We start from the raw sequence: 22,712 nt of genomic DNA on the forward strand, positions 1-22,712 counted from the left end.
GCTCGGGGGCTTTGACGAGGTTCTTCAAGGGGGAAGGGTGATACCTGGTGAGCCCTAGCACTGCCTAAGTCGCCAAGCAATTAAGTAAGGCTTATCTGAACCTGTAGGCGCTTCTTTAACTATGGATTGCCTATGAAATGGGCGTCAAGCGGTTACATCATCATAGACACGCGTAAAGATATTTAACCCACCACGCGACACCATCACGCCCTCAACGTCGTCTCACGTTCACGGCATTGACAACCATTCAGTTCTGGAGACCACCAAGATACTGCGGGAAATGGAGTGATCAAGCCTTCAACCGCAGGCGCGGGCGCTGATGCTCTACAACTGAACTCGCTGTCCCATGTCTTCGTCGCAGCCCTTTGTGCCCTCATCGCCCCTCACCCGCGCCGGTGCCAGGAAGAAGTCGCAGTTCACGTACAAGCACCTCCATCTCCTCAGCCAATCGTCCACGTCTTGTCCCTTGAGGTGCATCGCACTGATCGACTACGATGCCTTCTATGCGCAGTGTGAGATGGTGAGACTGGGCGTGGTCGAGACCCAACCACTGGCCGTCCAACAGTGGCAAGGTCTCATCGCCATCAACTATCCCGCCCGGGAATTCGGCTTGAACAGACACGTCACCGTCGCCGAGGCAAAATCAAAGTGTCCGCAGATTGTGATCCAGCACGTTGCGACATGGCGTGAAGGCGACGACAAGTGGGCGTACCGGGACGATGCTGCAAAGCACATCCAGACGGACAAGGTGTCGCTAGACCCGTATCGTCTGGAGTCGAGGAAGAGTTTGGCCCTCGTCAAGGAGATCCTCCCCCCGCCGCCGATACAGCGCGTCGAGAAAGCCAGCATTGACGAGGTCTTTCTCGACCTATCGGCTCAAATCCACCAGATCTTGCTGGAAAGGTATCCGGAACTTCAGTACGTGCCCTATGACGATCCGACAGAGAACTTGCCCCTGCCACCCTCAACGGCTCTGAATTGGGAGGCAGATGCTCTGGTGGACCTCGATTCCACAGAGACGGAAGACGACGACCCTGATTGGGACGATGTGGTCATGAACATTGGCTCTGAGATCGTCCGGGGTGTGCGGAAGACGATTCGCGAGAAGCTGAAGTACACCTGCTCAGCCGGTATTGCGCGTAACAAGATGATGGCCAAGCTTGGAGCTGGATATAAAAAGCCCAATCAGCAAACTATTGTCCGCAATCGGGCGGTCCAGCACTTCTTGTCCGGGTTCAAATTTACAAAGATACGCAATCTGGGGGGCAAACTCGGGGACCATATTGTCGACACCTTCAACACGGACGATGTCACGGACCTCCTCACGATTCCCCTCGAACAACTCAAGGCCAAGTTGGGCGACGACACGGGAACGTGGCTTTATGGAACGATTCGTGGTGAGGACAACAGCGAAGTCAGTTCGCGGACGCAGATCAAATCAATGCTATCTGCTAAATCTTTCAGACCGTCTATCAACACAACGGAGCAGGCTAATAAATGGCTAAGGATTTTTGTAGCAGACATCTATGCTCGCTTGGTCGAGGAAGGCGTGCTCGAGCACAAGAGAAGACCCAAGACCATCACCCTACACCACCGGCAAGGCGGACAGACCAGGTCAAAACAACTACCGATACCAGGAGGCAAGAAGATCGACGAGATGATGCTGTTTGAACTTGCCAAAACCTTGCTTGGACAAGTCATTGTGGACGGGAGAGCCTGGCCGTGCGCAAATCTATCGCTTAGTGTGGGTGGCTTCGAAGAAGGTGTGTCGGGTAATAAAGGCATCGACACGTTCCTGCTGAAGGGAGATGAAGCCAGGGTTGCAATGGATGTCCCACCACGAAGCAACACCGCAACACCGGATGTCGATGAAGGCCGGCCTGAGAAGCGGCGAAGATTGAACGAAGGTCGGCCTAGCATTGCCCGCTTCTTTTCCAAGGGCGAGAGCACCGAGGAAGGCGAAGACGGGCCCGAAGCTGGCCCTCAGGAACGGGATTCCAGCGGACAAGCTGGTAGTGAAGGGATGCCACACCGAGAAAACAGCCATCCTCCACCTCAATTGCACCAACAAAACATCGCCACCTACTTCTGTCAGACGTGCCAGAAGTCAATCAATGAAACCGACCGAGGCGAGCATGAAGACTGGCATTTCGCCAGAGAACTTCAAGCCCAAGACGCGCCCTCTGTGACGGGCCCGACGAATAGTCGCCCTCCTGGTCAGACCAACGCCAAATCGAAGCGTGGTGGTGCGAGTAATTCTCGAGGGCGAGGCTCAAAGGTCGAGAAAGGTCAGAGTCGCCTTGCTTTTGGATAGCTTGTAGTGGCTTTTGGATAAATGAACCACCGCCAGGGAGGCGTTGGACTGATTCAAATGGTCTGATCAGCATACTCCTTGTTGAACGCCCGTCCGATAACCATCCTCCTGATCTCGCTGGTGCCAGCCCCGATCTCGTATAGTTTTGCGTCCCTTAACAACCTCCCAGCAGGGATTTCGTTGACGTAGCCATTGCCGCCCATCAATTGGATGGCGTCCAACCCGCACTCACTCGCCCTCTCGGCAGCGTAGAGAATTGCACCGGCACAGTCCTGCGTGCGGATGTCGCCCTCTTCGTCGACCTTCTTTGCCGTGTTGTAGGTATACGCCCGCGCGGCCTGGAGCTTGGTATACATGTCGGCCAGTTTCCCCTGGACCAGCTGGTTGTGCGCGATCGGGGTGTCGAACTGCTTCCTCTGGTGGGTGTAGGGGAGGACCAGGTCCAGACAGGCCTGCATGATGCCCAGCGGGCCCGCGCTGAGGACCAGTCTCTCGAGGTCCAAGCCTTCCATCAGCACCCTGACGCCCCTGTTGACTTCCCCCAGGACATTCTCCTTGGGCACGAAGACGTTATCGAACACAAGTTCGCCCGTGTTGGAGCCGCGCATGCCCAGCTTGTCCAGCTTGCGCGCGACCGAGAAGCCCTCGAACGTCTTTTCCACGATGAATGCCGTGATGCCCTTGCTCTTCTTCGCGGGCTCCGTCTTGGCGTACACGACGATGTAGTCGGCCTCGGGCCCGTTGGTGATCCACATCTTTGTGCCGTTGAGACGGTAGCCGCCGTCGACGGCCTTCGCCGTGGTCTTCATGCTCACGACGTCGCTGCCCGCCGAGTGCTCCGACATGGCCAGCGCGCCCACCTTGTCCCCGCTGATCAGGCCGGGCAGGACCCGTTCTTTCTGCTCCTTGGTCCCGTTCAGTGAGAGCTGGTTCACGCACAGCTGCGAGTGCGCCGCGTAGCTCAGCCCGATCGACCCGGACGCCCGCGAGATCTCCTCCATGATCACGCTGTGTGCTTGGTATCCCATGCCCAGGCCGCCATACTCTTCGTCAGCCGTCGGGCCCAGGAAGCCCGCCTCGCCCAGCTTCTTCCACATGGAGTGCGGGAAGTCATTCTCTCGGTCCGTCCGTGCGGCCACTTCCTCGGGGATCTCGCGGCGGGTGAATTCTTGGACGCGTTCGCGCAGCTCGTACAGGTCTTCGGTGGTGGGAGGCGTGAAGTTGGCGGGATGTTTCGATGTCGTCGACGCCGCTCGTAGGACAACTCTTGAAAGCACTGGAAGGGACGTGGTACGGGAAATACGAACGCCCGAGCGAGCCAGTCTTGGGATCAAAGCGGACGGCATGGCGGTCGATGCTTGAATTCTATACAGACTGAGAAGAAGTATCCTTCACAGGATCTGGCTGATGCTGTGGAATGATGGGTGTTTGGTCAAGAAGAGACGAGCGAGGTCAGACTGAATAAAAGCCATTGCTCCGCGTGTTGGCAAAGCCGCGTCTAACCGCCGTTGCCGAGGGAGGCTTCAATCAACTGCGGGGACTGTTACACTACTACAGCAGTGTACACACGCACGCACAAATAATGTCACAGGATTCTCTGCAAATGTCTTCGTTGAGCTAAGTGCACTTGGTGTTCCTCGTACTTCTCCAGTTGCTCCTAGACAGCGAGATTCAGCCTTTGAGCGAATCATGTTTGTGTTCAGACCCCATCCAGCACATATTCACGGGCAATTCCATTAGAGAACCACATGTAGCCCTCAACTTTGGAATGACATGCTCAGCCTCCATCACTTTTCAGCGAAAATTCCAGCTAATTCTTCTTCAACTCCCCTGGTCGCCCGCACAGATGCCAGTGCAGATAATGTGACTTGATTTCAGTGGCACTTGTGAAGTGTTACAAAACCCCAACCTCAAGCCACCTGAGGCTACTTCATTGAGCATCCGATGGATCTTGTGGATATTCGTAGAGGCGCAAACGCTGGAGGATTGAGCGATGATTACGAGCATCTGCACTTAAATTCTGTACGCTGGTGGCTGATTGTTCCGACCAGCAAATACGGGAGGACCAGCGGAGCTGACTGATTGTCGCTGCCCTAGAAGAAAGACATCACTAGAACGCCCGACACGTCAGCGAGGACATAGACTAGAGAGAGAAGTTCTTTGCTCACTTGCGCTGACATGGCATTCCGCAGTGGGCGCATGCATGTACAGGAGACGAAACTTTCTCAATGACCGCTCTTCTGTAGTGATCACCATCCGGTCTGATGACTTCACCTGCAGGGCCTTTGCTGATGACGCCGATGAACTTCCTGAGACTTGGTTAAGGAGAGCAGCCCAGGGTGTAGTGCGAAAAATTGGTTACCATTCGTTGGTTGTTGACATGAGGGCTATGATTCTGGAGACCTCGTCAATCACTCCGGGTCTGCAATGAGCTGGCCGGACAAATTGATATTCGTTGATGTTGTCATGAAATGGAAGTCCAGGGGGATTTGTGATGCGCCAGAATTGCTTGCTGCTGTCCTTGGTATGGTAGGAGTCGAGCAAGAGAAGTCTGCGTTCAGCCATCTTTCCTTTCCCTGGAGTTCGAATGCTATGAGGTGAGTGGAATCGATTGAAACAGAGGGCACAGTCAGTAGTGAAGCGCTTGAAGGAAGATCAAAGACCAGCGTGCGAGTTTGCAGTGGTTAAAGAAAAGGCAGGTGAGCGCGCGACAACATTAGGAGCCTGCAATATCCTCATCTGTTCATTCGCGCACCGGCGATTGCAATGTGCATAAAGAAGCCAGATTAGCTGTGGAGTTGTGCTGGCAATAGATGCGAACTTCGTCCGGCATCGTTGTGCTCCTACATCAGTGTTTGCACCATGTCTTGCTTCCCTTTGAGCGTCTCTGCATCAACGTCCACCGTCCTGAAGAAGTCTTCCTGATGGACAAGGAGATACAGAGTCAAGTGTGAGCGGTGGTATGATGAGACTGTAAGGCTGCGCACGGCTATGGTGATCGGCCATGGCCTGCCAATCGGTCGCCGATCGATGGGACAAGAGGTGAAGGTGCAAGATGCAGAAATCCCATCGTCAGCCGCAGTCAATGTCGGCAATGTGGCGATGCTCGGAAAAACTGCCCGGTTTGAGAGTTTTCCCGATTCCGACTCACTGTCTCTCCTGCGGTCCCTGCGATCATCCCAAGATTCACACGTCGTCTCAGCTTCTGTCTTCTGACTCTTCTACACAACAAACAACCGGCAGGAATTCCTGTCTGCAGCTTTGTTCCTGGTTTGCTTTTCATCAACGATGTCATGGGCAATGTATCTCTCGGTGCCACCAAGTGTTGACCGCTTCTCCTCCGTCACTTTCTCACCAACCACAGCGAGACGGACCCCACGCCCCCATGCAGCGAGCCAATCGAACAACAAGATAGCGTCATTGTACATATCAAAATGCCATATCTTCACAAGTCTTCATCGTACCAGCCGAGCCTCTTCGAGCTAAGCATGTGCGTTTTCTGCAGCCTCCCGCTGTGGAACATCACACTAGCAACTGCAAAATATGCGATAACATGGTCAAACAACATTGCCACTCATTATTGTCCATAATTTAGATCTTTCTCAGTACCCACAACACTCCCTTTGGCCACTCACATGGCGTCGTCCACTTGATGATGGCGTCAACATACATCTGTCGCGTCTCTACAGCCAACCCTTGCATGCCGTGCTGAGGGTGCCAAGGTCGTGCCGGTCACCAGGTTACTGAAACAGAGACTCCCACTGGATGACATCTATATTCAGGTCCTTACGGTGAGAGTTGGTGTCTCTGCAGCCATCAGCGCCTCCTACGTATACCTTCTTCTGAGTATCATGAAAGCTTCTTAGTTAGGCAGATATAAAGGAGACTATTGACACCTTTAGACCACCTCTCTCCCCTATTAACTCGTCCAAGTGTGCAAACCCATCCAATCTCAAAATCGAATAATCATGGCACCCATTGCTATCACCCCTCCACCAGTCGAACCCAAGCTGGGGCGACCTGGTATGCATCGCGCCAACACTGCCAACATGGGCACGAAGCGAAAGATCATCTGCTTCTCAGGTATGCCTGTCCGTATTAAAGAACTCGGCTCCGTCTAACAACCCATGTCAGACTTTGACGGCACCATTTTCATACAAGATACCGGTCATACTCTTTTTGATAACTTTGGTTGCGGTCCAGAAAAAAGGAAGATCTTGGCGCAGCAGCTAGAGTCTGGAGAACGCAGCTTTCGCGAGGTCTCAGATGAGCTCTATGCCTCACTGGATGTTCCATTCGAGGACGGCTTCGAGGTCATGAAAACCGCCCTGGACATTGACCCAGACTTTGAAACCTTCCACGAGTTCTGCGTCAACAACAACATTCCTTTCAATGTCATCTCGGCCGGACTCAAGCCTGTCTTACGCAAAGTCCTTGACCACTTCATCGGCGAGCAAATGAGCAAACACATTGAAATTGTGGCCAACGATGCCAAAATTGCCCACGATGGCAGCAAATGGGAAGCTGTGTGGAGACATGACACCGATCTCGGTCACGACAAAGCCCGATCAATAAACGAGTATCGGGCAGCCGCACAGCTGGAGAGCGACAACGGCACAGTACCAATGATTGTTTTTATTGGTGACGGCGTCTCGGATTTACCAGCAGCCCGTGAAGCTGACGTACTATTTGCTCGCCGAGGATTGAAGTTGGAGGAGTATTGCAATGAGCACGGCCTCTCGTACATTCCCTTCGACACATTTGCCGACATTCAGAGGGAAGTCATCAAGATTGCCAAAATTGATGACGAAAAGACACACGGCAAAGGTCTGCCCACCAACTTCAACCCTCGTGCCAATATGTGGAGAAGGGTTAGTAGCCGAGCCGCTGTGCCTGTGTTCGCTGCTCTGAGTCCGCGCAAAGAAGAGAAGGCTTTCTTGTGGCCGGAGACTTTTACTCAGCCAGCTACAGTGCCGAACAAGGAGGAAGCGAAGGCCGCTGTCGCAGCTCCAGTCGCATAGACGGCCGGTTTGTCAGGTCAGGTCCGATCTTGGGCTGGTAGTTTTTCGATTTTTTCTGGTTTATCGAATTCTAGCGGGCGGCGATGGTTGATTGTGTTTTGAGACAGGACCCAGCGAGAAAGAAATAGAAATAGATCTGCATAGACAGATTAGTATTCTAGACAACATAGGGATCGATTGAAAGAAACCTCTACTGGAAGAAATGTGACAATGAATAGTAAATATCTTCCACAACAGAACTCATGCTTCTCTCGGTGAGTTCTTTGAGACCAGCAAACCAGCCAATGACTGCGATGAAATACTTTTCTCCGATATAAATAAATTTTGGATATATACATATGCACACGTCCGATACTCCAACCCTCCAACTCTGTATCGGCTCGATTAAACAATATAGCACTACCAATGCCACACGGTGGTGATAGTGGTGGTGATGTTGCCGGTGCTCCATCACCCGCGCAATACCCGTCCCTCCCCGCAACCTTTGCGGCCAAAAAGTCGCGGATCCTCGCAGACCTCGACCAACCCGAGGGTGCGTACTCGGACAATTCGCCCAAGGGTACGGTGGACGCGCAGATCCGCGACCTGATCGACGAGATCAATCGGTACGAGGGGCTCGTGACGACGAGTAGTTGCGCGGGCAGGGTTGCCGTGTTTGTCGAGGGGCCAAGGGTCAAAGGGCGTGGCGATGACCGCCAAGATGGCGGGGGTGATGAGGACGAGGTAGAGACGTGGGCGGGGCAGGATGGGCAGCGAGGCGGAGGACGTGAGGCAGCACGAGAAGAAGGGGGAGGAGGTGGAGAAAGTCTGAGCGTGGAGGTAAGCGGTAGGGTAGGAAGGGAGAAGACAATGACGACCTCAACGTCTCCAGGAGGCAAAGGCGGAGGACGCTGGCTTTATGTCTCGCATGATCCTATTCCTATCCCTGTCCCTCCTATACGGATCGCCAATGCCACTGCCACCGCAACCACCCCTGCCGACGTCGTTCGGAGCACGGATGAAGCAGCGAACCCAGCAGCAACCGAGCCGAAGCAAGAATACTTTTCCAACCTCTTCCACCTGGGTAGCCCATCACGCTCATCGCCGTCTTCTTTCCCAGCATCATCTCCCCCTCTGGCATCTCGACCAACACCATCCCTGACCCTATCCCTCCTGTCCCCCACGGACCAACCGCCCCAGCTGATCCACCTGACATTCTCGCCGCTGATCCTGCACGTCCACTGCGCGACGCTCCGGCATGCCCGCCATGTGCTGGCGGCGGCGGTGAACGCGGGGTTCCGGGAGAGCGGGGTGCAGAGTCTGCGCGCGCTGGACGACGCCGAACACGGCGTCATGGTTGCCGTGAGGACGGCCGGGCTGGCCTTTGAGACAGTCGTGGGTGTTGTTACCCGAGCACTTCGGGAGGAGACAATCACCTCTCCTGCGGGCGGTGGGCGGGAAAGGGAAAGTCAGAGCGAGGTGGTGATGCACAGGGTCGTGAGTGAGGAGTACCTCGCCCTGTGCGCCGCGGTGGTCAACGAGCGGTTCGCGTGGAATGTCGAGCGTAGGGAACGCTTTCGACGCGAGCTGAAGAGGACGATGGGCAGGGAGGGATCGAGTCCCGATGCAACCCGTGAGAATAAGACCCGACCTGAGTGGGAAGGCAAGGAACAGCGCAGGAGGCGGAAGAGACAAGAAGGGCTCGAGAAGCAGAGGATCAAGAACGAAAAGGACACGACGAACATCACGGCAAGGTATCGAAACGAGGTCGAGGTGGAGGAGCTGGATCAGGATCTCTCAATGCTGGACCTTGATTGAAAAAAGCACTTTCTACTACCTCTTCTTCCGGCTCTTGGACTGTACCACATGGGCACATGTCTACAGCTGAGCCTTTCGGCCTCTAGCAAGGAATGGCCTCCTCTTCACTTCCCCCCGAATCAATACTTCACCATCCATCCTCACAATCCCGAAATCCGCCAATCCGGCAGCCTCGAAGTAGCTCCTCAATTCCTCCTCGCTGAACCCGGCATGGGCCACCGTGTGCATGACACTCTGCTTCGTGGCATCCGAGCTCTCCTCCATGGCGTGGGTGACGAAGTCCAGAATTAAAAAGACCCCTCCTGGCCGCAACCGTTCAACGAGCCGTTTTGTGGCAAGTTGGATGTCTTGGAAGTGGTGATATCCCAGGCCTACAGCCACGAGGTCGAAATCGAAGAATTCAGGCGAAGCTAGGTGCGAAGGGCAAGGGTCCTTCGGGTCAAGAAGATTGCCGACCACGGCGTGGGCTGTCAAGTTTTCGTCGAGCCTGTCGTCCAGCCCGGCCGAACCATCCACCAATGATGAGGTATTGCCAGTGTTTGTGGAGTCAGGATTGAAACGCATGTTGTAAGCCTTCACCATGTTTTCACTCAGATCGATGCCAACGTATTCCGTGGCACGCGCGGCGAGAGCATGTGTGATGGTTCCCGGTCCACATGCATAGTCCAAAACGCGTACCTGTCGTTTAGCGGAGGACGGTGATTGGGTCTCGAACGTCGCTGAAGGGTCGATGAAGTCCACGCCGATCCAATTCACGTGCTGGTGGATGAATGCGGTCACCTTGTTGAGAAGATCTCGTTGCCACTCCTCCGAGGTGTATCGCGAGGCGAAGTTACTGTTGAGCGATCTTGTTAGCCGTATCTCTGTGGTCCGACATATCCCGCAATACAACGTATATCATCTAGTGATGAAGTGGTGCAGGATAGAGAGGCAGTCACATTGACGTACTTCCAATGTGCGCGATTTGCTTCGGTGAACGCCTCATTGTCAGGACGAAGACTTTCATCTCCATCAGGAGCATCGTGATGGTGATGGTGATGATGGTCTGAGGTTTCAGCCATTGTAACGATGAGTTCAACTTGTAAAAATTTCCTCTACCGGGAATATAGATTGGTAGAGCACTTGACTTCAGACGACGCAGCGCACCCACGATGTAATTATACCCCTTCAGTTGTCCAGAAAATGTATCCGAAGGTGGAACAAAGCACATAAGGCTGAAGCAGAGATGGGCCGGAGAGTTTCCCTGATCACGGAGACATATCTGCGTGATGCCGTGGGTACGTACTTGGTAGCGCCACGGACTGTCCGAGATCGTGAGAAGAGGGCAAGATGCCGACAGGAAGCGCAAACCCTGAGATACTGACGTCCTCAAGCCCTGACATGTGACGGACAATCACAATAGTAGAAAGATTGCTGGTACCAAGACAGAAAGATAGAGGGGAGCAATCGCAGTCAAGATAATTAGTGTCCAGGTGGTGCAGGCATTGAACTTTTGATGACGCAATAGTCGACACGCTTTCTCCAAGCCAACGCGTTCCGCGGCGAGCTTTAAGTGGTGAGGCGGTGGCAGGCATCAACGACGATCAAAGGTCTGTCAACAGCTCAAGTACCTTGGGAGATCAATAACGGATATTGTCTTGGATATTTGCGCTGCCACATCAGAATATCCCTCCGTTGCTGGATTTGTATGGTCTTCACGAGTCCCCCCTAGCAATGCCAGCTCGAAAATCGGCAGCTTCGAAAAGGGCGACCCCTGCCTCCAAAAAATCCCACAAACGCCAATTGTCACAAGTCACACCCTCGATCTCGCCGGGAAGCAGGGTATCGAAGAGATTGAAGGAGTCTGCCGAGAAGGATCAACGTCGCGGCAAGACCACCCCCACGAAGAGCAAGTACTTTCAAGAGCCCGACAGCGAGGATGAGGATGTCGATATCAAGGAGGACGAGGGCGAAGAGTCGGGATATGAAGACCAAGAGGCATCGGAAACAGATCAACCCTCGACCGAGGAGCCTGACACAGAAGACGATTACGAGTCTGACGAGGAGCACAAAAGGAGAAAGCCGAAAAAGAAGACCGTCAAGTCTGGGGGTGGGATCACTGGCGGCATCCAGGCTGTGGCTAATGCCGTGCTAGAAAAAGGTAAAGAGCTCTGGAGACCTGGGGTGAAGACGGGTCTGGGTCCAGGCAAGCAGGTCTTCATTGAGAAACCGAAACCCAGGGGTGATGGGGGGATCAAGTATGCTGCTGAGAAGATCCATCCGAATACTATGGCTTTCTTGAAAGATTTGAAGGAGAACAATGACAGAGAATGGCTGAAGAGTAGGTCGTGTGCTCCCTTGGGTGATTCATGCATGTTTCTGGCACTTTACCAAGTGTTTGGACCATATTTCACGTCGCCAATACTGATAGTGGTTGGGGACAGTGCACGATGTTGACTATAGGGCCTCCTGGAAAGACTGGGAAGGATTTGTAGAAGCATTGACCGAGAGACTTACGGAGATTGACGAAACAATCCCAGAGTTACCGCCAAAGGATGTGGTATGTGCGAGAGAAACCACTTTGCTACGACTCTCGCTAATCTACCTGATATCAGGTCTTCAGGATCTACCGCGACATTCGATTCTCTTCTGACCCAACTCCTTACAAAGTATGTTCCCCTCCGGGCTGCTTGTCGAGGTTGAAATGCATGTTACTCACATCTCAAAGCCTCATTTCTCTGCAGCATGGTAAAAGCCCTGAGTTCCCTCGTTGATATCCTGTACTAACTGCCGCTAGGTCTCGGACTGGTCGTAAAGGACCTTATGCGTGTTATTATGTGCATATTGAGCCTGGAGGCAAAAGTATCGTTGGTATGACATTCATCCATCGTCAAGTTCCCCGCTAAGAATTGAACGTGTCAGGTTCTGGGTTGTGGATGCCGGAGTCCCAGCCTTTGGCCCTCCTGAGAGCGAACATCGATCGCAAGCCGGAGAAACTGAGAAGAGTCCTCACAGAGCCTCAGTTGCGGAAGCAGATCTTGGGCGTCGCGTCGAACGACGAGAAGAAGGCGGTCAAGGCATTTGCTGATCAGAACAAGGAAAATGCGCTGAAAACGAAACCGAAGGTATGTGTTTCATCCTCTCTTTTTGTTTAAAAAAAAACTCTCTGCCTGCGCACACGGACGAGGGGAGGACAACGACTCGTGAAGACATGTTCTCGCTGCTCCCAAGTTAGCCACATCAGAATCTGGCAACTAAAGGAACTTGCCAGCAAAGCCCTCTAGGATGAAAGGCCAGACGTGCAAAGAGGACAAAATTGTAGAGCGGAGGCACCTGCTTGCGTGACTGTCCCTCAACTCAACGGCATAATTTGCTTGATGCGTCTGCACCAGACCTGAAAACCCCTGAAGCCCCCGGCTCGGTCTCTCGACTGCAAGCAGCTAGGACCTCAGGGAGGTGACATGCAGCCATCAGGTCTCTCGCGCAGCAGAGGCCATTGATGCATGTGCGCACAGACTTGACAAATGAACACGCGCTGCAGACACAATTGGAGCCCAAAAGGACTAAGACTGGGAGCTGCCGGGCTTTGGAGCGAAAGACCTACAACTGCCCCTCCTGGAAGCCCATATTCTCCGGGGCCTCCCCTGTTGGCGGCAGCCGGCGCAGTTCTCATCACCACTGCAGCATTCCTCGTTGCCCAAGGAGTCCCTCACAAACAGAATGCACTTGAGTATCGAGTACAGGTCGTCTGTACTGAACATTGCATGATCTAGACTGGGCTGACGCTTTGTTTTGACAGGGCTACGACGCAGACAACCCAAATATCGACCTCCTTCGGCTGCGCTGTTTCACTCTTGGAAAGAGAGTCCCCGACGAAAAGGTGGTCGGGGAGCAGGGACTTCAGACCATTCTCGAGTTAATTCGTCCCATGGTTCCCTTTGTGAGTCCACCTCTTTGCCTCCCATTCGTGCCCATTCGTGCGCATTGTGAGCCTGGACCACCTGCCGGGTGCTACCACAAAGAATTCTGATAAGACTGGCACTGCGACTGGACAAAGCTTATGCGTAGACTTTGCAATTGTTTTGGGTGTCCAATCATCACGTCCACCTCGAAACATCAGCGAGCATGGCGAGATGACCGGGCCGCCGTGAGCCCAGGCGGTACCCAGGTGGACTTGAGTTGCTCCCCACCTGGGCCGTTAGATACAAACTCTGACCAGAAACACTGCTGCGAAGACCCTTTACTGACTTCCCGCACAATAGGTCACATACCTCAATAGTGTCGTGATGCCAGACGATGACGAATCTAGTAGCGATGAGGCAACTGGCTGAGAAGACAAGTCAGCAAGGGGAGTTCTGGGACGAGTTGTTGCCACAGTCTTTCAAACAAAGGTTTGGTGGCGGTAAGAACCTGGTACTCCGGACTTTGCCTGGTTCACAATGTTGATGTATGGAGAGACCTCTGGAGATCTTGGACGCCCTGTGGCATCAATTCAATTTTTCTTTGTTCCATCCGTGGTTCCTTTATGACATCCCACATCTCTTTCTCCCTCTTTAATAGAGAGCACCACGTACACCAACGTGACCAGCATTCGAAGCCAATGGACCAATAGTGTCGTGGGCAACTATCATTGGATAGTCTGGGTCTCAAATGCGAGTCCAGTTTGTGGTTGCATCTGGAGTGCTGTCACTTCGGATCAATAGTGACACTGTCCCAGCAAAAGCCCATGAATGACAGCTTGCCTCGTACGAGGCACATTGGCGCAAAACGTGGTGGTGGCGGTCACTGTGACGTGGCAAGGGAGTGACTGGTGACTTAGTCTTCGAGTATATTATTTCGATGCTTTCCGTATCGGACATGGTGCCATTTGTTCTGTCTCAGGTGTTCCAAGTTCAGCTGAGCGGTCCACTTTTTCACCTGTGGGAACAGCCAGTCATGGTTCGACGGAGCGGGGACTGGTGACGGGGAGGCGTTGGGCCAGATCAACGACAAGAAGAGAAATTATTGCAGGCTCCCCTGGGCACAAAACTGAGTGTGGGTGCGTGGAAAAGAACCTCGTACTCGGTACTTTGGAGGTACTGAGTAATTTTCTGACCATCACAAGGCGAAATGGCGGTGGGCTATTCCAGGGGTGGACCAGGAGTGCCAGTAGCAGGCGACCGACTCCATCTCTTTTTTGCGCCGGTGTCAAAGAGCCGAGCCGCTGCGTCAAGCCAAAGTCATGTGAGAAGGGTCTTTGAGCTTCCAAATGTCAGTCTGTCAGACCGAACACGAGACCATTCAAACGGATACCAGACGCGTACAAGACGGATACACAACGTACCAAGAATACCATGAGCCAGCAAACCTTCCAGCCTCTCGATCTGCCTCCCACTGTTACTCGGTCCGTAACTACTGTCAACGAGATCAATATTGGTGACTTTCTCGGATGAAGTAACAGGATGTCGGTATCCTGACTCTTTCAGTAGTCTCCCCTCATACTGGTGTTCAAAGCTTACGTATTGATTGCAGCAAGGCGATTAAACAACCTCTACTGCTTGCCACCTCTCTCCGCGAGACTCCGTGTGCGAAAGGATCAAGGGCAAAAAAAAAGGACATGAATGACACCACTAAAAGGGCAAGAGAAGGAAACGAAAGCGAAATTGACCGTGCCAGGCCGGGGTGGTTGACTCTTTACGTGGAACGATGATGGTTTGAGTGTCTGGGGGTCCTCGTCCGTCGTGGCTCGATGGGTCAGGCGGGCACACGCCCTGCGCCGGTCGCAATCTGGTTTGTCTACAATGTTTGCACGATGGTGAGGGTCTATGGCGGCCCGTCTGCAAATGCGTTCCGATTGCTCGGCTACAGCCAGTTTCGCTCTACCCTAGCAGGGTGCGCCTCTCCCTGCGTCCTCCGTTCGCTTCCAGCACGTCGGTTACACCACCGAGGGAGCGGCCGCAGTTCTTGCAGGACGATCTATCGACTTTGGGAGCTGAAAATGTGCGAAGCCGTGAGCAAGCTGGTCTGCGGGATCCATCCCCGTTGATTGACCAATTCCCAACCGCACGCCAGAAACCACTTTCTTATTGAGTTCTTTCCCCTTCCTTCCCCTATCGGTTGCACTCCCGGGATGCTCGGTTTTGTAGCGCAGGTCGGCTCTGACAACTCTCTATGGTGTCACAAGGTCGTTTGCTGGCTTAGAACAGGCACCCACACAACCCTGGACGGGAAGTCCTGAGAGGGAAGCCTTCTAGACATGTCTCCAGTGTCCTCTTTACCACTTCCTGCGTATTCCCTCTGAGGCGACAAGCAACTTAACCTCCTCCAATAAACCCACCTTTTGCTTCGATAATGACATTGCAAGCTTGTGGGACCTCCGGGTTCGAGCACTGAGAGATTTATTTGATCATGTCTCAAACTAAGAAACAACTCTGGGCGCAGGCGGAATTGTGGTGCGACAAGGTCGACGCATACTCGGTACATAGTCTACTCCTACATTCGGACGGTGTCGTCCCCCACAAATGGAGAATTTATTTGCAGAAAGATAAGCAAGCCTGCGGCGTCGATCCGAACATTACATGATCTGTAGCAGAGGAAAGAAACTTGGAGGCTTTGAGCAAGGGCGGGCCCTAGGGCAGAGCCGAGCCTGGTGGCTTTCGCCTTTTGCCCTTCGCCCTTCGCCTTTGGGGCGTCGAGGGCCCCTGTCGCGCATTACGATTCACTCGGTATTGGGCGCCCTCCGTTACCACTTCAGCGCAGTCCTTCCGCGCACACCGGCCACCAATCTTGGACGCTAAGGTCTCTTTGTCTGGCTTCTGGGTCTCTCTCCACAGGCCTGCTTCACGACCTGGGGAAGGACTAGTCCCTCAACGGTCCTTTTCTGGTACTACGTCACCACCAAATAGTTGGTCGCACTATTCCATTGAAGTCATGGACACAAGGGAAAGAGTTGAGCCTGCAGGATATTGTCTTCACGGCTTCGCTAGATACCAAGCGAGGTGAGCAGCAGGACACGGTTCCGCGAGCTTACACTTTGCAGCTCAACCGGTGTAGTCTTGGTCACCCACATCGAATGATGAGCCTGACCGAGAAAGTTGGTCGCAGTATGCTAGACCCCTTATTCGCCCTTACGTTAAGCACCACCGCTACGGGAGTCACCCTAGCTACACTATTGCAATGGCGGGTGCCCCCGTCAAACGCACAATCGAGGCCAGAATGTACAAGTTAAGGCCCGGACCACTGCGGCAAGGGAACAGGCTTCAGCGACACATTATTGCCAGATCAACCATTTAGCACATGCCCAACCTGTCGCTAGTCCTGCATCATGCAGCAATACACAGCCTGGACGAGGTCAGATGACAGAGAGCTGCATCATTTAGTTGCTGCACACAAATCCTCCCAAGATCAATTTTTGATTTTGGATGGAGAGACTCAAGTGGTGGATAACGCCGTCAACCACACCGCTTTCTCGAAAAAGGATTCGAGATGCACTCTCACACCGTCTGGGAGGGTCCTTTACTCTAGCCGTGATGGCGTGCCGGGAATCTGTCAACGCTGGCTCAGGACAAACCCAAGCGTCGACCTCGATACCACACGATGGTTTAAGAAATACCGTCACGGGTTTGGTGTCACCCGAGAACTGCTTGGAGCAAACAATTGACGGGGCAAGGCAGCGGAAAGCAGCGAACCGGACGAAAAAAGTCGACTAGGATCTGAGAGGGATGCAAATCCCTGGAAGCTGCATCCTCTAGGGCGCTGTCATATTCTTGCTCATTGCTTTTGATGTTGCACGGCAGACGGGATCTTCGATGCTGCTCACGCCGCGGATACGCGACGAAAGTTTGTCACCACTGTTGGGAATCCCTTTTCCCCCGATCCCTGACCTCAACCAAAAATCCCACGTTCAAAGGGACTCTCTCGGAGCTATGGCGAGTCAGGTACCCTTTTGGACGGACAAGGACGTGGACATGGAGCGTGCAACTGGAGAGGTAAGTCTGGCCTACCATTCTATGTATAAAACATGTACGGACATTTATGGGCGGAAGTACGGCATGTTACGCCCGAGGACGTATCGACTCTGTAAAATACTAGGCAATACGTCGAAAGAACTTGTTGGGAACAAGACAAACGGTCCGTCTTCTCAGCTGGACGGTTGGCCGCCCACGCCGCTCCAAGGAAAGGGGGATGTGCATCGTGCATGGGATGGTACTGCACTTACGCCTGCATCGACGGCGCCTTACATAGGCGTCCTCTAGTCTCCCTTCGACATTCCCTTGCGCATTGCATGATGGCTGCATGCTTCCTGGAGGGGCCGCTCCCCGAATTACGAAAATCTACTTGTGTCTACAAGTAAGGGTTGAGGGAGGGTAGCTCGCCTGGTATTAGGGTCTTGTCCAACACCTGAAGCCACGAGTCAGCATCTACTAGGATGCTGGTCCAGCAAAGAGACCGTGTTCAACTCTGATTGCAAGGCCCTTAGTACAGTGATTCGCAGTTTGGGGAAAAGCTTTGTCTCGCTCTAGCATCAGCATCGAGACGAGAAGCAACGGCCCGATCGACAGATAAGAGGGTTCGATAGACCTTGGTTTGTCGGCAGATTCGAAGCATCGATCTTCCAACTACTTTTCCTGTTGCTACAGCCTCTGGTTTTTCTGTTTCTGCGCATGGACTATCCTTTTGGCCACAAATATCAACCGAGGGCCACTCTCTCTACCAACAGACCTCGTATTCACGCCCTCACCATCTCCCAGCTCACAAGCACCCATCTTACGCAGCACACACCCTGCCCACCCCTATTCAGCTGGCTCCCTTTGAGCCTGGAGTGGCCTTGATTGACGGCTCCCCTTGCCAATTCGCACCGATTCGCACCGTATCAAACGGTGGATGACGGAACTTTGCGCATGGTCTTTCCCCTCCAAGAAAACCATCCTCTCCACAAAAAGAATTTCACATCACGAGTCGAACCTTTTTCGACGGCGACGACTCGGATTACTACCTCCTCCACAATCCCAGGACCACCCAGAATTTACGGTTTTGGTGGCCACTGGCCACGCGAAGCAAGTCATCCAGAAGGACTGATGCGAACCAATCGAGCCATTATCATCGATTATTGTACCTACTTGTATTGCACGCTCTCCGATGCCCCTCCGCCACGAGTCTGAGACTAGCGAGTGAATTGAGTGAGCAAAGTGACCAATTATTCCTCACAGCTGGTTGCGGCAACCCTATCCCTGTCCTGGATTTCTTTCCCCCTCCCAACTAAGGCCTGGGAAGTCAACAAGAAAGACTTACTCATCCACGAGAGAGTGACCCATTTCAGGATCCCAGCCAGAGGCACCAAAGGCACGTACCTAGCGGGGTCACCCTCGCTCGCACTTTAGCCTGGACGCATCTAGCATACGTTGACGGGGTTGACGGAACTGCCCTCCCATCTCCAGGGAACGAGAGCAAGGTTACAGGCTTTCCGGGCCCTTCCTGTCCTCTTTTTTTCTCCCTTCTCTATTTCTGACAAGCTGACTGGCATTTGCCCTCGCTTGGCTCCTAACTTTCCACGTCTGTGACTTGCGGATCCAGCTGGGAATCCATCTCCTTCCGTTTTTCTTCTCAATTGCCGTCTGCAGCTCCATCTGTCCCCGTCCGCCATCACGCCTCGCCATCATCCGAGGGGTGGAGCCGGCACTGGCGGCCGGTGACGAGCACTGCAGGACATCGAGTTCATCTTATTCGATTTCAGCTTCGACCAGGGGGTGGGGGACGCTCTGTCCAATAAAGACCGGAAAGGGCTGGATATCTTGTGGAACATTCGGATCGACTCGCCGTAACGCACAAACCTCAAGCAGCAAACGCGTTGGGCTTTTTTTTTTTGTTTTTTGGCTGCAAACGAGTTCTGCAGACCAGATTCCTCATCTCGGATCCGTCCTAGTAGGTTTCTCTCAAGCTCGCTACTAGCGAAAAGTCGATCGATTTTGTGACGACAAGGGTCAAAAAACAATATTCAGGCGGATATTACCTACAAGCTACCACCCATGACCATTATTTTCATCCCACTCCACCCAGAACGCTAATAACCGTGTGTCAAACGACGCAAGGAGAAAGAGAGGGGCAAGCACCAGGCATCCCGAAAGGTGTAACCCCGCCTCGCCATACACACAAGGGTGACAGGACAGCCCGTCACCGAAGTTGACAGGTCACACCAGAAGGAAGGGAGGTTTCCGTCTTCGTCTCGTTTCGGCCTGAGAATCCACCTGGAGAGGGTAAGAGGGTGTGCAATTCATTTTTGCGAAGGGTGTCACTTGGGGGTGGTATACCTCGTACGAGATACACCGAGACCAGTGGCCGGAGTTCCCCTTGCAGCAAGCATTACAGCATTTTTAACCTTGGGACGCTCGCCAACACCTTACGGATCTCGACAAAGTTCGGGCACTCAGTTGGGAACTGGCGGGGAAGGCCTCAGCTCAAGGGACTCGCCCAGCACCGCCCGCATCCAACCAGTGGTTTCCGTCAGGCAGCCGAAGAGGCCGAGCCACAAGGCACTTGCCGGACAAAGGTTCAAGGTCAAGTTCCCAGCTGCGGGAGGGCCTGGCGGCTCCGATTACGAGCAGCGGCGCTACTTGTCATTTTCCCACAAAAGTGGTGCAGGTGGCAGGTGGCAGCAGACCCCCCCAGCCGTGCCAGGCCAAGTTACCAGCCAGTGCCCAACCAAGTGCCAGGCTAAGGATCGTGAGAGAGAGAACCACAGGCAACCCACACCCCCAAAAAGCCTAACTAGCCGGGCTCCATTCCAAGCATCCCCACCTGGCGCCTGGCACCTGATGATCCCTGTCCTGCATCGCTAGTAGGCTCAATACCGCTTCTCCGGACCGTCTCCTTGGGTCACTACTCCCTTAGTGCCCTCTGGCCTTTGGGTGCTTTTAGGGGCTTCCAGAAAAACCCCCAAGGCATTAACTGTGTACATTTACCTTGGCTACTCTCCCGCCCGCAGCCCTAGCTCCCACCCCAAAATCTCTCCCTCCTTCGGTTGTGCCTGCAGCAGTTGAGAGCCTATAGCGACCGCTTGCCACTCTGTTCCAAGCAGCCCTTGGAGTCCTTGGACACAACACTCCATCCCCATCACACCCACCACCGTCTCCAATCATTCTTCATCAACCGCCTCTCCCTCCCATTATCGTCATCCTCAGCTCGTCACGTCCTCACCGACCTTGTCCACTCTCACATCGTCTCTCACCCTTCTCTCTCTCACCTCTCACACCTCTCACACCTCTCACCATCCCTTGGATCGCCTTCCTTTCGACGGGCTCTGACGCAGCCCTTCCGTCCGAACGCATACCCGCCCGCCTGCGAACACCTGATCATCTTTTCTGCCAGGGCCCGACACTTCGTACCATCTTACAAAGTTTTTTTTCCCTTTGTTGCCCGGACGCCTTCTAAGCAACTTAATATCTCAGCCCGGTCACCTCGCACACCCTTGCAGGAACTTCATCCCCTCTACTTACTTTCCTCCTCTCCCCCCTCGCACCGCAGTGCTTGACGACTGCGCCCGCGCCGCCTCACATCGACTCTCCCTCCCAACTGTTCGACCTCGAGCTGGTTCTGAGGTCGACGCTTTTTATCCTTCAGATTTCCTCGTACGCTCTGCGAGCAAGTCTCTGTTTGCTTTTCAACCAACGCCTCGACGGTCCTTCCCTTACCCGTTTTCCTATTAGCCTCGGTTGTTTCCTGGCCTGCGTCGACCCCCTTCGCTGGACCTGTGTCACCCACACACAATCTTTGGATAATTCATGGCGGCACAAATGGCGGATCCCCGGGATGCTCAACGTCCTCAGTACCCTCCTCCTCCGGACGACTCAATCCAGGGTGGCTACTACTCACAACAATCTCCCCAGCGTCCTCCTGCGAGGGATGACCGGAGCCCATATCCTCCTCCAGAACCCGCGAGACAGCAGTATCCAGATCCGAGGGCGGCTCATCCATATCCCCCTCCGCAGGCATGGCCAAGTCAACATGGTGCTTATCCTCACTACCCAGTAAGTCGCTCTTTTTCAAGTCGGGTCGAAATATGTTCAGCTGACAATCGGTAAACAAAAGGACCCTGCGCATCCAGCGTACGCATATCCCCCAAGGCCTGACCTGGGACAGCCCCCACCACCCATGCAACCGGATGCGTACCGCCTTCCACCAGTGTATGCGCATCCCCACGCAGGCTACTATGCTTCTCCCTACCCCCCGCCTGCTCCAGCTGCTGCGCCGCGACAACGTACCGCCATAGCCTGCAAGTACTGCCGGAAGAGAAAGGTATGCATGATATCTCTCGGCGCGAAGATAGTTGAGGGACATGCACTAATGTCAGATTAGATCCGGTGCTCAGGCTATGACAGTTCTCCGGATGGCCGCTGTCAAAACTGCGTGCGGTTCAACCAGCAGTGCTTGTTCCATCCTGTCTCGTCTCAGGCTGCCTTTGTCCCCGCCAACGCGGTTTATGGACCCAATGCTGCGCGGGCTCCCATCGCAGGTCAACCTGATGGTCGAGCCGGCCAAAATGGACACCATTATCCCCGGGAGGGTGACCCGCCGCCAATGCTCTATGGTGCCCACGGCCAACCTCTAGGACCCGCTGGACCTCATGGCCAACCCCAGTACAACTATCCACCGCCACCGCCACCTGGTTATCCTCCTGCGCCTTACCCCTACTCGTATCCTCCTGCTGGACCATCGTATGACGCACATGGGCAGGCTCAAGCTGCTCAGCATGATGAACGTGTCAGTCTTAAACGTCCCCCTCCTGATGATGACCCCCACAATGAGAATTCTCATGCATCCCAGTCTCCCCATCCCAGCTCGCGTGCGCGCAACAGTACATATGAGTCACGCCAAAACAGCAGTGGTAGCTATGATTATGCGGATCATACCCCCGGTGCGCCTACCTCGCCGGCTACGTCGACCATGAGCTATCAATCTTTCCCTCAACAGCCGGCTCGCTATCCCAATGGCACTCAATCTCAAAAGGGTAACGTGTCACCGTCTGGTCTGACGCCGCAGTCGGCGCAGAGCTACAATTCGCCCCATCAAGCGCCGACCTACGATGACGGCAGGACTCCGCCGCCTAATCAACCTGGTTCGGCAGGCTCCTCTGCCAACGGCAGAAGTGGCATGAAGGTGCATGAGATGCTTGAACACACCCGGACTGCAGCTCCGGACCTACGAGGCAAGAACGACAACGAGATGCTGAGCAAGCTGGATGGCAAGAAATAATGACAGCTTGCTTGTGCTCTCCGTCCCGCCTCTTTCGTCCTCTCCTCACAGAGGCCCTGGGATTTTCCAGCAAGAACCCAGCGGGCCCTCCTTTCCTCCCACAGGAGTTGGCTCGGAGAGCATACTCATCACCCCTGTTATCAACTCATCGTGCATGCGTGCACTTGGGCTTTCAGGACGTTCGTCGGGTCTCAGCGACATCGGATTACATGGATTTTTTTTTCGTTTTGCAAAACAATACACACCTCGGGGCGACCCACATCTCTTTATTTTCATCACTATCGGTCTTTACTGGAATTTCGCCAGTGAATCGGACGGAAAGGGCTAAAATGGGATAAGATAAACCATTGGGTGGCTGTTTGATCGAGTTCTCT

General features: G+C 53.9%; 7 protein-coding genes across 7 annotated transcripts; 5 read left to right on the forward strand and 2 right to left on the reverse strand.

Annotated features, from left to right (window-relative positions):
• Positions 1-346: 346 nt before the first annotated feature.
• Positions 347-2,314, forward strand: AYO20_02973 (hypothetical protein; the record flags this gene model as incomplete). The annotated part of the gene is made up of 1 exon (XM_022641277.1): positions 347-2,314. One exon carries the CDS (start codon positions 347-349, stop codon positions 2,312-2,314), a length of 1,968 nt encoding a protein of 655 aa, XP_022502808.1.
• A 53-nt stretch (positions 2,315-2,367) lies between these two features.
• Positions 2,368-3,660, reverse strand: AYO20_02974 (hypothetical protein; the record flags this gene model as incomplete). Its single annotated transcript, XM_022641278.1, has 1 exon — positions 2,368-3,660. One exon carries the CDS (start codon positions 3,658-3,660, stop codon positions 2,368-2,370), a length of 1,293 nt encoding a protein of 430 aa, XP_022502809.1.
• A 2,622-nt stretch (positions 3,661-6,282) lies between these two features.
• Positions 6,283-7,335, forward strand: AYO20_02975 (hypothetical protein; the record flags this gene model as incomplete). Its single annotated transcript, XM_022641279.1, has 2 exons — positions 6,283-6,397; positions 6,449-7,335. The coding sequence occupies 2 exons, from the start codon at positions 6,283-6,285 to the stop codon at positions 7,333-7,335; spliced, it is 1,002 nt and encodes a 333-aa protein (XP_022502810.1).
• A 405-nt stretch (positions 7,336-7,740) lies between these two features.
• On the forward strand, positions 7,741-9,132 carry AYO20_02976 (hypothetical protein; the record flags this gene model as incomplete). Its single annotated transcript, XM_022641280.1, has 1 exon — positions 7,741-9,132. One exon carries the CDS (start codon positions 7,741-7,743, stop codon positions 9,130-9,132), a length of 1,392 nt encoding a protein of 463 aa, XP_022502811.1.
• Positions 9,133-9,192: 60 nt separating this feature from the next.
• AYO20_02977 (hypothetical protein) lies at positions 9,193-10,193 on the reverse strand (the record flags this gene model as incomplete). Its single annotated transcript, XM_022641281.1, has 2 exons — positions 9,193-9,967; positions 10,081-10,193. 2 exons carry the CDS (start codon positions 10,191-10,193, stop codon positions 9,193-9,195), a joined length of 888 nt encoding a protein of 295 aa, XP_022502812.1.
• Positions 10,194-10,845: 652 nt separating this feature from the next.
• AYO20_02978 (hypothetical protein) lies at positions 10,846-13,141 on the forward strand (the record flags this gene model as incomplete). The annotated part of the gene is made up of 7 exons (XM_022641282.1): positions 10,846-11,452; positions 11,556-11,671; positions 11,727-11,780; positions 11,840-11,859; positions 11,909-11,982; positions 12,034-12,236; positions 12,911-13,141. 7 exons carry the CDS (start codon positions 10,846-10,848, stop codon positions 13,139-13,141), a joined length of 1,305 nt encoding a protein of 434 aa, XP_022502813.1.
• A 7,738-nt stretch (positions 13,142-20,879) lies between these two features.
• On the forward strand, positions 20,880-22,338 carry AYO20_02979 (hypothetical protein; the record flags this gene model as incomplete). Its single annotated transcript, XM_022641283.1, has 3 exons — positions 20,880-21,113; positions 21,175-21,381; positions 21,442-22,338. 3 exons carry the CDS (start codon positions 20,880-20,882, stop codon positions 22,336-22,338), a joined length of 1,338 nt encoding a protein of 445 aa, XP_022502814.1.
• Positions 22,339-22,712: the final 374 nt, after the last annotated feature.

The sequence above is a fragment of the Fonsecaea nubica genome (assembly GCF_001646965.1).
Source record: "Fonsecaea nubica strain CBS 269.64 chromosome Unknown Scaff13, whole genome shotgun sequence".
Lineage (NCBI taxonomy): Eukaryota > Fungi > Ascomycota > Eurotiomycetes > Chaetothyriales > Herpotrichiellaceae > Fonsecaea > Fonsecaea nubica.